Below are 13,979 nucleotides of genomic sequence, written 5' to 3'. Positions count from 1 at the left end.
TGGAGAGGTAAGTATTGTGGTTGTGATTTCCAAGCAATCTATGCATTCGACTGGCTTATCATTCATGTTGTTTATTTCAAATAGCGAATTATTTATTTCCAAACATATGTATATATTTTTATTTCATCAGGAATCGTAATGATAATATAAAACATTATTGATGGTCCTCATCGGAAAACTCGTCGATATTCCAAATTGATGTCCCCTTGTAGTACAACGCCGAAACCTGAGTCTCCCCTGGGGATCAATCGCTCTGTTTTCCGCACCACATAAAAGTTGCATATAATATAAAACAGTGCGGATTTTAATGTCAATAGAGCCAGCCGAATCCCTAGAAAGGTTTAAAGGAAAAAAGAACGGAAAAAATATGGTTATCATAGTAACGATTACACTCTTTCCAGTATACTCTACTTATTTACCCATACAAACACGGGGCCATCACTGAAGGGCAGGAATATTCCTTTTCGCATGAGCTCCTGATAAGCCCCGTTATCAAATCGTTCTGGTCTAAAGTCTTCGGGGTCGGAAAAATATTTTTCGTCATGATGGAACTGATAATTGGGTATCATGATCATAGTGCCCTTCTCCACTCGGATATTTTTGAGCTCAGCTTAGCTTAATATCCGTGGAAGTTGTGCAAACTTTCGTGTATTGTGGTATCAAGCTGCTAAGTCGAAGGGATTCTAGTAATAAATATAAAATATATAGTCACTTAAAACAAGAAAGGAAAGCTAACTTCGGGCATAGCCGAGTTTCTATTGACATACATACTACATATATACTGAAAATAGCGGATGTATTTTCACCGATGGATCATGGGTACGATTAAGCATACCAAATAAGAAATATTGCTCAGATATGAAGACAAGCAATACCAAAATGAGTCATTATAAACCATTGTAGATCGAACATCACCTCGAGGGGTGTTGCAGGATCTTGCATGGAATAGAGGACTACAATTTGAGGTTCTTTTGTAAAGAACGTTTTATTTTAGGCCTCTTAATAAAGACTGTATACATTTTGAATTTGCTTTCCTCTTCTTGCCAACCAAATTTAATTGAAATAAATTTAAATAATAAATTAGGTAAACAACTGACCATAGACGACTTGCTCTAAATAGGGTAGGCCGCAAAGTTTGTCAAAATCGATGCTCTTTTCTTCATCCAAGCTAGAAAAGATTTCCGTGCGCAGCTTTTGTTGAGCTGCAGGACTTTCCGCCAACTAAAGAGTGTATTTAATATGAAAAGTATAATAATTCCTATCGGAAGTCAATGCAACCACATACGTAATACAGTGCATGAAGGAGGGCCGTTCCGGTAGTGTCGTAACCATCGAGCAGAACCGTCAGAGCGTGACCTACCAGATCGTCGTGGGTGGCCTGTTTCTGCTCACGAAGTTGGAGTAAATGGGAGAGATAATCCGTTCGGCTGGAGTTTTTACCACTTTTCAGGCGCATTTCTATTGACTCCTTGGTCAAGTTCGAGAAAAACTCTTCCGTGTCTTTGGGGTAGAAGCGGAATTTCAACAGCAGGCGAATCCCTGGAGCTACTATGGTGGCCATGAACCACGAAATCATATAGAAGGCGTAGCTGGTCCATCTGGTAGCCATATATTGGATCTTGTTTGGCTGCTCGGGTCGGGTAAACGTGCCAGCATCGATGCCCCAAATGAAGTCAGCCATCACATGAGCCGTGTAACGAAAGCAGAGCTACGAAAAAGACACGAATTTTCAATTTGTTGAATTTGTATACTCGGTACTCCTAGAGTACAAGGGGATATTGTAGTCGTGGCAATGTATGTAACATAGAGAAGGACCCCATAAAGTATATGTATATATTCTTGATCAGCATCAACTGCCGAGTCGATATAGCCATGCCATATATCATGGAGATTCCTATAATGCTGTAATGATGGGAAACTAGTTTATAGCGTCCTTTCTTGTTAAATTGTCATTTTGGTAAATACTCAAAAATCATTTTGAATAACTTTTTAAACAATAATGAGTCTATTTGAAACAATAATCATGTTCAAACACAATTTCTTAGTTTGGTTTATTTTCTATATAGGACTTTATTTTGGATCAAAGTGCCCTAAACATCAGTTAGTCACTCAGTTTTAAAGCTATCGACTTGGAACTTTGCACACTCCCTTCCTTTCTGGACGGATAATGGCGGCTGCCGTGTTGTGCAGCGTCAAAACCCGGGAAAATGATAATGGCCAGTATTGGCAAACCAGGTCCCGAAAATTTCGGGACTTGATTTCTAAAAATCTGTGGGAAGGATTTTAATGGCACTGGTACCATTCGAACGGGCTAAAAATTAGCTTTCTCGTGGTATACCGTGCATAATGGCGCATCCTCTTTAAAAAAGGCAAACATAGATAATGGCGGCTGCCGTGTTGTGCAGCGTGCAAACACGGAAAAATGATAATGGCCAGTATTGGCAAACCAGGTCCCGAAAATTTCGGGACTTGATTTCTAAAAATCTGTGGGAAGGATTTTAATGGCACTGGTACCATTCGAACGGGCTAAAAATTAGCTTTCTCGTGGTATACCGTGCATAATGGCGCATCCTCTTTAAAAAAAGCTAGGGGGCATTTAAATTCCACAACGGCTAGCGCCGGGTAAGGCAGCGCAGAAATATGTGATGCTGTTAATGGCCAGTGTTGGTGAATCAGGGTCTGAAATTTTCGTGACTTGATTTCTTTAAATCTGTGGGAGCGATTTAAATAAAAGTTGTCTTTTAATGTTCTGTATAAAATAAGCTTTTCAACGGTATACCGTGCATAATGGCGCATCCTCTGTGAAGGACTTAATAAGTCTAACAGAGCCATATAGTATTTTTAAACTAGTTCAATGAACTTTTTGCGGACTGGTTCCGGTTCACTGGTTGGCGCTCCTCTTATTAGTTCAAATTATATGGGAAACTGTAATTCGATTTTCTCAAAATCTGTGGGAACGATTTGTATGATTTTTGGTCCATATATACTTGAAAAGGTCCTACATCGACTCCACTACCGTGCATATTGGCGCATCCTCTTGGAGCTTCACAATTTTAAAAACAGTGGTCTGGGGGCATTTTGGTATGGGCTGTTAGCCGGGTTGGTCCACGTTTAGTGGATTTGCTGCAAAACGTAGGGAACGATTTTAATGAAATTTTCAGGGCATATTCTCAAAAGAACGGGCTATAAGCTGGTGTATCGCGCTTATTGGCGCATCCTCTTATTTCTGAGATAATGCTCAATACAGTGTAGGGGCAATTTTTCAACCCCATTTTTAAGCTACTTAAAGAGTGAAGAACCCGCTCAAAGTAAGAAAAACAATAGTTTATTCAATTCTTAACAATTCTATTGTTTATTTGATTAAATTTAGTGGCTAAATACGCAAACAATTGAAAAATAAAATATTCGTTGCTGTGTTCCAATTCCACCGTTCCACTTCGACGCTAACTGAGCGACGCTAATTTGACGTACATTATTATTATATAATATTTTTTTATATACATACTATATGCTATTAATATAAAGCCAACCCATATTGTTTAGATTTTTCAAGTGTAAAGGAAATGAAAATCCGTCCAGGTATTTTCCGCACCCCAGGCCACCCTTATTTAGTTCTACTTTTTCGTTGCCTACACCAGTAATTAACGTGTTACGACTGTTGGATCCTGGCTCCCAAGCGAGAGACAAGTGGAGCAGAATTGAAGTTGAATCCAAATAGTTGCGGTGGCAGTAAGCAGCTCTAATTTTTGGCTCGCAATTCAGTTAGACCAATACATAAAACGTTCAGAGCCGCCATTGAGGGCAACATCGAATTTCATATCCCCAGGGAAATACATATTTTCCCTTCGACAAGCAAACTTTATGCATTTGCAGCAAGGCGGCGCTGGCGGGGCGGAAGAAAAATTTAAATGCGCCATATTGCAAGCTCAAATGAAATTTTGTGGCTTGTTGCAAAACAAAAAGCTGCAGGAAAAAAACAATGTAAATAACGGTGAAAAAAATGAAAAGCTGGGCCAGTGCCTGTAACACAATACTCATGCACACGCGGTGGCATTGTGGCTCGGGATCGGTGTTGTCTTTTATCGTTCGTCCTTCGTCCGCTGCATGCGGTCGCTCAATATGAAAGTGCATACTCTAAAGAATCAGCGATGAACCTAAAAATGTGATACAGTAGACCATTATAAAATACACATTATTTATTTAAATACTTGGACTCCTACGAGTTCTTAAACAACATATGTATGTTTCTGAGACTTTTGCAATTTAAGTTAGATTTAAGGGATGTTATAAATATTATACATTATTACAACATTTTTGAGTGTATAAGTCCAAGAATAGAAACAAAAAGTAGGCGGATGAAAGCGGGAGTGTCAGATGGTCTGCGGTCGGTTTGCGCTAAATTAAATTTCGCCGCTGCTGCACCAAAAGTCCAGAGCTTTTGCAACACCAAGCACTCGCCAACACGAGTACAAATATACATACAAACATACGAGCTCAAATACAAATTACAGTTGCGCTCAAATACATACATACATATATAAAAGTGAAAACCCCAAAGCATCCTGCCTCCAAAAGCAATATCTACAGGACTCCCGAAAATATGAGACGAAATTTAATTTCCCAGTTTCGTATATTTCAACTCTACGTCGCCATTGAGGAATATTCCCATTCCCGTATCCGCGCCCAGGGGCACCTTTTTCGTCTGCTCCACCAGGTAGTTTGAGATTATGTTTAGTATGGCGGTTTTAACAGTGAGTTGTCCAACACGCATACCTAGGATTTTATATTGTTAGTGGCCTACACCATTTATTGATGTAATAATTAAAAGAAACATACCCAAGCAAATACGAGGACCATCGCCAAAGGCCAAGAACATTCCCCGCTTATTGAAAACACTTGCGGCCCCATCCGCAAACCTCTCGAGGCGGAACTCGCTTGCTGCCGGGTAGAAGGCATCATCGTGATGGTACTGATAAGCGGGCACCATTACGCTGATGCCAGGCTCCAAGTTGATGGAGTTCCCGTTTCCCAAATCTATCTGAACGTCCTTGGTGCAGATTCGCATGAAGAAGCCGATAGGTGTGACAAGGCGCAGAGACTCTGAAATAAAAGAAGTTTCTCAAATATTCCGAATCCAGTCCGGGTTTCCTAATTCAGAGCCATTTACCATTGAAGCACTGGTCCAGATAGGGCAGAGAATTAATCTGCTCGTAGCTGATACTCTCATTGAGGGCCAGGGCTTCTAAAATTTCCGAGCGCAGCTTTTCCTGCTCTTCAATGTTCTCGCTGAGCTGATAAGAGCAATACGCTATTAATGGTTACACTGATCCGCATATAATGAAATTAACTGACCGAATATAACATGTGATAGAGCACTGCTCCGGATGTTTCGTATCCGTCCAGGTGGACCGTGAGAGCATGGCCCACAGAGTCGTGGATGGTATTGCCGCGTTGCTGTAACTGAATCAAGTGGGACAGGTAATCCGAGCGGCCTTCGCCGCTGCCACTTTGCCGCAGCTTCACTGCGTCCTGGGTCAGCTGTAGGAAGAACTCATCCGTAGTCTTGAGAAAGAATCGCATTCCTAAAAAATTGCGCAGGAACGGTGCCACCAGGGACTTGTTGAACTTCATTATAGAGCTGAAAGCACTCGCTGTCCAGTCTGTGGAGGTTTTCTGAAACACTGCCTCCTCTCCGACTTTTCCACTTAGTGAGTTGGCGTCAATGCCCCAGATGAAGTCGGCCATGGTAGTGGCCGTGAAGCGATAGGCCAGCTAATTATAAAAACCTTGTCTTTATTTTTTTTGATTATTTTGTACTCACATCTCTGGTCTCGATAACGTCGCCCTTCTCCTGCCTAGCCCGTTCAATGTATTCGACTAGCCTACGACCACTCTGCTCCCAAATTTTGTAGGCCATCCTCAGTCAGTTGGGCGTTAGTCCTGCCCCCCTTTCGGTGCGCAGCCGCTTCCACTCCTCGCCAGTGGTGAAGAACAGGGATCTTCTCACGTACTTGTCATCCGGATTGTGGCCCACGAAACTGCTGGTAATCGTGTCCCGGAAGTGGCTGAACTTGTCCACCAGGATCTCATGGGCCAAAGCTGGATCCAAAATCAACAGTTGAGGTTGCCTGGTAATGAAGGTGCCTACTGCGCGGTACTTGCCTTTGTACTTGCTGAAATAACATAGATCTTCTCTGAATCTCAGGGAAATACATTTGATTTGAGTTCTATCCAACCATGTTTGATTTATGAACGTACTTCTACAAACTTTTCGATTCTTAAAAGAAAAACAGATCCCTCCAAATGCTGTGTCCAAAGCCCTCCGTCCCCAATCCTGTCCTGAGGTATTTCTTCTAAGCCACAAACTGCCCTATGTAGCAGGTTACAAGTACCACGGGGCTTATTTAAACAATCAGCAAAACTTCCGAACACACATAGTATCCATTACAAAGGCCAAAGCTGAAGAAACTAAGACGGCTTCTTAATAGTCGGAACAAGTTATCCCTACGAAACAAGCTTTTAATATACAAAGCGGTAATTGCTCCCTCATAGCATTATGGACTGCTATTCGGCATTCCATCAAAATCTAATTTGGAAAATATTCGAATTATTCAAACCAAAAACCTGAGGCCATGGTACAAGCGCAGAGCGAACTTGAAAAAGGACCTGATGGTGCACAAAGTAGGGTATGCTTTAAAAGATCAGGCCACTCAAATTTACTAGTCAAGCACCTACTAAACGAGCTCAACATTGCATGTATAATGGTACCTATTAATTTAAGTTGTTTTATAATGAAAGAATAATAAATAAAAAAATAATAAAAAATAAATAAACTTTTGACCATCCTCACCATTTCACCTTTTCAAACCTTTAAAATAACTTAAACAAGGAAGAACAGCTAATCTTTAAAAGTTACCCTTTTACTTAATTGACCATATTTATGGGTGGCAGGTATGGTCTACTTAAGGGACCGAAAAATACCCAGGTGTTTCGCCTGCAAAAATCCTTGTGATCTAGGACTACAGAGTATAAAAATAATACCTAATAAAATTTTCTCAGCTGACCCAAATTTCAAGAAAGATATGAGCAATTATAAACAGCTGTTATTTATTGAATGATTATAAACCGAAACTAATGTATATTTTACAGATTCTTACTAAATTTTCGATGACAAAACGAAGTAAAAAATGGACACTTACTCGTACACATCCTGAACGTCTAGAATGAAACTGCGACTCTTGTTGACTAGGATTCCAGGATAAGTTCCCAAAATAGTTAAAGGTTCAGCGGTCAAAGCCCCCGCTTTTCCCAATACTTGTGATACCAGGTCAAGTATATATAGACAACGGCGAAGGAAACATGAATGAAGGCCAAAAGCACAGCCACTGCAGTCCACATTGTTGGTCAAAAGTGATCAGATCAGTCCCCACCGAGTTCTGTTAGCTACTGCCAGTAAGTGTGTTTGGTAAGGCCTATCAAAGCTCCCAAGAGAATAAAATACATTGTACACCTCTCTCTTAATAATCTTAACCTTACACCAGTACAATCTGTTTTATAAGTTTTTAATTTTCGTTCAACTCTCGAATGTGATAAGATTATATTTTCTTGCTGGTGTTGTTTGTTGGAGAGGTAAGTATTGTGGTTGTGATTTCCAAGCAATCTATGCATTCGACTGGCTTATCATTCATGTTGTTTATTTCAAATAGCGAATTATTTATTTCCAAACATATGTATATATTTTTATTTCATCAGGAATCGTAATGATAATATAAAACATTATTGATGGTCCTCATCGGAAAACTCGTCGATATTCCAAATTGATGTCCCCTTGTAGTACAACGCCGAAACCTGAGTCTCCCTGGGGATCAATCGCTCTGTTTTCCGCACCACATAAAAGTTGCATATAATATAAAACAGTGCGGATTTTAATGCCAATAGAGCCAGCCGAATCCCTAGAAGGTTTAAAGGAAAAAAGAACGGAAAAAATATGGTTATCATATTAACGATTATACTCTTTAAAGTATACTTTATTTATTTACCCATACAAACACAGGGGCCATCACTGAAGGGCAGGAATATTCCTTTTCGCATGAGCTCCTGATAAGCCCCGTTATCAAATCGTTCTGGTCTAAAGTCTTCGGGGTCGGAAAAATATTTTTCGTCATGATGGAACTGATAATTGGGTATCATGATCGTAATGCCCTTCTCCACTCGGATATTTTTGAGCTCGCTTAGCTTAATATCCGTGGAAGTTGTGCAAACTTTCGTGTATTGTGGTATCAAGCTGCTAAGTCAGAAGGGATTCTAGTAATAAATATAAAATATATAGTCACTTAAAACAAGAAAGGAAAGCTAACTCGGGCATAGCCGAGTTTCTATTGACATACATACTACATATATACTGAAAATATCGGATGTATTTTCACAGATGGAGTGATGGGTACGATGCAGCATACCAAATAAGAAATATTGCTCAGATATGAAGACAAGCAATACCAAAATGAGTCATTATAAACCATTGTAGATCAGAACATCACCTCGAGGGTGTTGCAGGATCTTGCATGGAATAGAGGACTACAATTTGAGGTTCTTTTGTAAAGAACGTTTTATTTTAGGCCTCTTAATAAAGACTGTATACATTTTGAATTTGCTTTCCTCTTCTTGCCAACCAAATTTAATTGAAATAAATTTAAATAATAAATTAGGTAAACAACTGACCATAGACGACTTGCTCTAAATAGGGTAGGCCGCAAAGTTTGTCAAAATCGATGCTCTTTTCTTCATCCAAGCTAGAAAAGATTTCCGTGCGCAGCTTTTGTTGAGCTGCAGGACTTTCCGCCAACTAAAGAGTGTATTTAATATGAAAAGTATAATAATTCCTATCGGAAGTCAATGCAACCACATACGTAATACAGTGCATGAAGGAGGCCGTTCCGGTAGTGTCGTAACCATCGAGCAGAACCGTCAGAGCGTGACCTACCAGATCGTCGTGGGTGGCCTGTTTCTGCTCACGAAGTTGGAGTAAATGGGAGAGATAATGCGTTCGGCTGGAGTTTTTACGACTTTGCAGGCGCGGTTCGGTTGGGTGCTGGGTGAAGTTCGAGACCAACCCTGCCGTGCCTTTGGGGTAGAAGCGGAATTTCAACAGCAGGCGAATCCCTGGAGCTACTATGGTGGCCATGAACCACGAAATCATATAGAAGGCGTAGCTGGTCCATCTGGTAGCCATATATTGGATCTTGTTTGGCTGCTCGGGTCGGGTAAACGTGCCAGCATCGATGCCCCAAATGAAGTCAGCCATCACATGAGCCGTGTAACGAAAGCAGAGCTACGAAAAAAGACACGAATTTTCAATTTGTTGAATTTGTATACTCGGTACTCCTAGAGTACAAGGGGATATTGTAGTCGTGGCAATGTATGTAACATAGAGAAGGACCCCATAAAGTATATGTATATATTCTTGATCAGCATCAACTGCCGAGTCGATATAGCCATGCCATATATCATGGAGATTCCTATAATGCTGTAATGATGGGAAACTAGTTTATAGCGTCCTTTCTTGTTAAATTGTCATTTTGGTAAATACTCAAAAATCATTTTGCATAACTTTTTAAACAATAATGCGTCTATTCGCAACACTAATCCTGTTCAAACACAATTTCTTAGTTTGGTTTATTTTCTATATAGGACTTTATTTTGGATCAAAGTGCCCTAAACATCAGTTAGTCACTCAGTTTTAAAGCTATCGACTTGGAACTTTGCACACTCCCTTCCTTTCTGGACGGATAATGGCGGCTGCCGTGTTGTGCAGCGTCAAAACCCGGGAAAATGATAATGGCCAGTATTGGCAAACCAGGTCCCGAAAATTTCGGGACTTGATTTCTAAAAATCTGTGGGAAGGATTTTAATGGCACTGGTACCATTCGAACGGGCTAAAAATTAGCTTTCTCGTGGTATACCGTGCATAATGGCGCATCCTCTTTAAAAAAGGCAAACATAGATAATGGCGGCTGCCGTGTTGTGCAGCGTGCAAACACGGAAAAATGATAATGGCCAGTATTGGCAAACCAGGTCCCGAAAATTTCGGGACTTGATTTCTAAAAATCTGTGGGAAGGATTTTAATGGCACTGGTACCATTCGAACGGGCTAAAAATTAGCTTTCTCGTGGTATACCGTGCATAATGGCGCATCCTCTTTAAAAAGGCAAACATAGATAATGGCGGCTGCCGTGTTGTGCAGCGTGCAAACACGGAAAAATGATAATAGCCAGTATTGGCAAACCAGGTCCCGAAAATTTCGGGACTTGATTTCTAAAAATCTGTGGGAAGGATTTTAATGGCACTGGTACCATTCAGAACGGGCTAAAAATTAGCTTTCTCGTGGTATACCGTGCATAATGGCGCATCCTCTTTAAAAAAGGCAAACATAGATAATGGCGGCTGCCGTGTTGTGCAGCGTCCAAACACGGGAAAATGATAATGGCCAGTATTGGAAAACCAGGTCCCGAAAATTTCGGGACTTGATTTCTAAAAATCTGTGGGAAGGATTTTAATGGCACTGGTACCATTCGAACGGGCTAAAATTAGCTTTCTCGTGGTATACCGTGCATAATGGCGCATCTTCTTTAAAAAAGGCAAACATAGATAATGGCGGCTGCCGTGTTGTGCAGCGTCAAAACCCGGGAAAATGATAATGGCCAGTATTGGCAAACCAGGTCCCGAAAATTTCGGGACTTGATTTCTAAAAATCTGTGGGAAGGATTTTAATGGCACTGGTACCATTCAGAACGGGCTAAAAATTAGCTTTCTCGTGGTATACCGTGCATAATGGCGCATCCTCTTTAAAAAAGGCAAACATAGATAATGGCGGCTGCCGTGTTGTGCAGCGTCAAAACCCGGGAAAATGATAATGGCCAGTATTGGCAAACCAGGTCCAGAAATTTCGGGACTTGATTTCTAAAAATCTGTGGGAAGGATTTTAATGGCACTGGTACCATTCAGAACGGGCTAAAAATTAGCTTTCTCGTGGTATACCGTGCATAATGGAGCATACTCTTGTAAAAAAGGCAAACATAGATAATGGCGGCTGCCGTGTTGTGCAGCGTGCAAACACGGAAAAATGATAATGGCCAGTATTGGCAAACCAGGTCCCGAAAATTTCGGGACTTGATTTCTAAAAATCTGTGGGAAGGATTTTAATGGCACTGGTACCATTCGAACGGGCTAAAAATTAGCTTTCTCGTGGTATACCGTGCATAATGGCGCATCCTCTTTAAAAAAGGCAAACATAGATAATGGCGGCTGCCGTGTTGTGCAGCGTCAAAACCCGGGAAAATGATAATGGCCAGTATTGGCAAACCAGGTCCCGAAAATTTCGGGACTTGATTTCTAAAAATCTGTGGGAAGGATTTTAATGGCACTGGTACCATTCGAACGGGCTAAAAATTAGCTTTCTCGTGGTATACCGTGCATAATGGCGCATCCTCTTTAAAAAAGGCAAACATAGATAATGGCGGCTGCCGTGTTGTGCAGCGTCAAAACCCGGGAAAATGATAATGGCCAGTATTGGCAAACCAGGTCCCGAAAATTTCGGGACTTGATTTCTAAAAATCTGTGGGAAGGATTTTAATGGCACTGGTACCATTCGAACGGGCTAAAAATTAGCTTTCTCGTGGTATACCGTGCATAATGGCGCATCCTCTTTAAAAAAAGGCAAACATAGATAATGGCGGCTGCCGTGTTGTGCAGCGTCAAAACCCGGGAAAATGATAATGGCCAGTATTGGCAAACCAGGTCCCGAAAATTTCGGGACTTGATTTCTAAAAATCTGTGGGAAGGATTTTAATGGCACTGGTACCATTCGAACGGGCTAAAAATTAGCTTTCTCGTGGTATACCGTGCATAATGGCGCATCCTCTTTAAAAAAAGGCAAACATAGATAATGGCGGCTGCCGTGTTGTGCAGCGTGCAAACACGGAAAAATGATAATGGCCAGTATTGGCAAACCAGGTCCCGAAAATTTCGGGACTTGATTTCTAAAAATCTGTGGGAAGGATTTTAATGGCACTGGTACCATTCGAACGGGCTAAAAATTAGCTTTCTCGTGGTATACCGTGCATAATGGCGCATCCTCTTTAAAAAAAGGCAAACATAGATAATGGCGGCTGCCGTGTTGTGCAGCGCGCACACGGAAAAATGATAATGGCCAGTATTGGCAAACCAGGTCCCGAAAATTTCGGGACTTGATTTCTAAAAATCTGTGGGAAGGATTTTAATGGCACTGGTACCATTCGAACGGGCTAAAAATTAGCTTTCTCGTGGTATACCGTGCATAATGGCGCATCCTCTTTAAAAAAAGGCAAACATAGATAATGGCGGCTGCCGTGTTGTGCAGCGTGCAAACACGGAAAAATGATAATGGCCAGTATTGGCAAACCAGGTCCCGAAAATTTCGGGACTTGATTTCTAAAAATCTGTGGGAAGGATTTTAATGGCACTGGTACCATTCGAACGGGCTAAAAATTAGCTTTCTCGTGGTATACCGTGCATAATGGCGCATCCTCTTTAAAAAAAGGCAAACATAGATAATGGCGGCTGCCGTGTTGTGCAGCGTGCAAACACGGAAAAATGATAATGGCCAGTATTGGCAAACCAGGTCCCGAAAATTTCGGGACTTGATTTCTAAAATCTGTGGGAAGGATTTTAATGGCACTGGTACCATTCGAACGGGCTAAAAATTAGCTTTCTCGTGGTATACCGTGCATAATGGCGCATCCTCTTTAAAAAAAGGCAAACATAGATAATGGCGGCTGCCGTGTTGTGCAGCGTGCAAACACGGAAAAATGATAATGGCCAGTATTGGCAAACCAGGTCCCGAAAATTTCGGGACTTGATTTCTAAAAATCTGTGGGAAGGATTTTAATGGCACTGGTACCATTCGAACGGGCTAAAAATTAGCTTTCTCGTGGTATACCGTGCATAATGGCGCATCCTCTTTAAAAAAAGCTAGGGGGGCATTCAAATTCCATAACGGCTAGCGCCGTGTTAGGCAGCGCAGAAATATGTGATGCTGTTAATGGCCAGTGTTGGTGAATCAGGGTCTGAAATTTTCGGGACTTGATTTCTTTAAATCTGTGGGAGCGATTTAAATAAAAGTTGTCTTTTAATGTTCTGTATAAAATAAGCTTTTCAACGGTATACCGTGCATAATGGCGCATCCTCTGTGAAGGACTTAATAAGTCTAACAGAGCCATATAGTATTTTTAAACTAGTTCAATGAACTTTTTGCGGACTGGTTCCGGTTCACTGGTTGGCGCTCCTCTTATTAGTTCAAATTATATGGGAAACTGTAATTCGATTTTCTCAAAATCTGTGGGAACGATTTGTATGATTTTTGGTCCATATATACTTGAAAAGGTCCTACATCGACTCCACTACCGTGCATATTGGCGCATCCTCTTGGAGCTTCACAATTTTAAAAACAATTTTTTGGGGTCATTTTTGTATGGGCTGTTAGCCGGGTTGGTCCACTTTTAGTCGATTTGCTGCAAAACGTAGGGAACGATTTTAATGAAATTTTCAGGGCATATTCTCAAAAGAACGGGCTATAAGCTGGTGTATCGCGCTTATTGGCGCATCCTCTTATTTCTGAGATAATGCTCAATACAGTGTAGGGGCAATTTTTCAACCCCATTTTTAAGCTACTTAAAGAGTGAAGAACCCGCTCAAAGTAAGAAAAAACAATAGTTTATTCAATTCTTAACAATTCTATTGTTTATTTGATTAAATTTAGTGGCTAAATACGGAAATAATTGAAAAACAAAATATTCGTTGCTGTGTTCCAATTCCACCGTTCCACTTCGACGCTAAAGGGGCCCATCCACAGGCGAGCATGTTCGACGAACATGTTGTGCTCGACGAAATTTTTCCTGTGGATGGTAGTGTTCGTTGTCAAATTTTGTGTTCGTCAAAATGTTCGA

At 41.0% G+C, this 13,979-nt stretch overlaps 1 protein-coding gene and 2 pseudogenes across 1 annotated transcript; all 3 read right to left on the bottom strand.

Annotated features, from left to right (window-relative positions):
* Positions 1-88: 88 nt before the first annotated feature.
* On the bottom strand, positions 89-3,023 carry LOC138926478 (probable cytochrome P450 309a2; annotated as a pseudogene).
* A 1,519-nt stretch (positions 3,024-4,542) lies between these two features.
* On the bottom strand, positions 4,543-7,411 carry LOC138926760 (probable cytochrome P450 309a1; annotated as a pseudogene).
* Positions 7,412-7,683: 272 nt separating this feature from the next.
* Positions 7,684-13,444, bottom strand: LOC138926477 (probable cytochrome P450 309a2). Its single transcript, XM_070280703.1, has 5 exons — positions 13,424-13,444; positions 8,907-9,328; positions 8,719-8,842; positions 8,040-8,284; positions 7,684-7,952 (listed from the first exon to the last, which is right to left on the bottom strand). Exons 1-3 carry the CDS (start codon positions 13,442-13,444, stop codon positions 8,734-8,736), a joined length of 552 nt encoding a protein of 183 aa, XP_070136804.1. The 3' UTR covers positions 7,684-7,952; positions 8,040-8,284; positions 8,719-8,733.
* Between the last annotated feature and the right edge of the window lie 535 nt (positions 13,445-13,979).

Source organism: Drosophila bipectinata, chromosome 3R (genome assembly GCF_030179905.1).
Source record: "Drosophila bipectinata strain 14024-0381.07 chromosome 3R, DbipHiC1v2, whole genome shotgun sequence".
Taxonomy (NCBI): Eukaryota; Metazoa; Arthropoda; class Insecta; order Diptera; family Drosophilidae; genus Drosophila; species Drosophila bipectinata.
The sequence above is the reverse complement of the archived record's forward strand: the minus strand, read 5'-3'. Positions and strand labels throughout refer to the sequence as shown.

Excerpts from the sequence above, each read along its gene's own strand:
- LOC138926477 (XM_070280703.1), bottom strand. The coding sequence starts at position 13,444 with ATGCACGGTAGTGGAGTCGAT. Across the intron at positions 9,329-13,423 it reads TGCACGGTAGTGGAGTCGAT|CTCTGCTTTCGTTACACGGC; the intron begins GTAGGACCTTTT and ends CTTTTTTCGTAG. Across the intron at positions 8,843-8,906 it reads TCCTTCATGCACTGTATTAC|TTGGCGGAAAGTCCTGCAGC; the intron begins GTATGTGGTTGC and ends TACACTCTTTAG.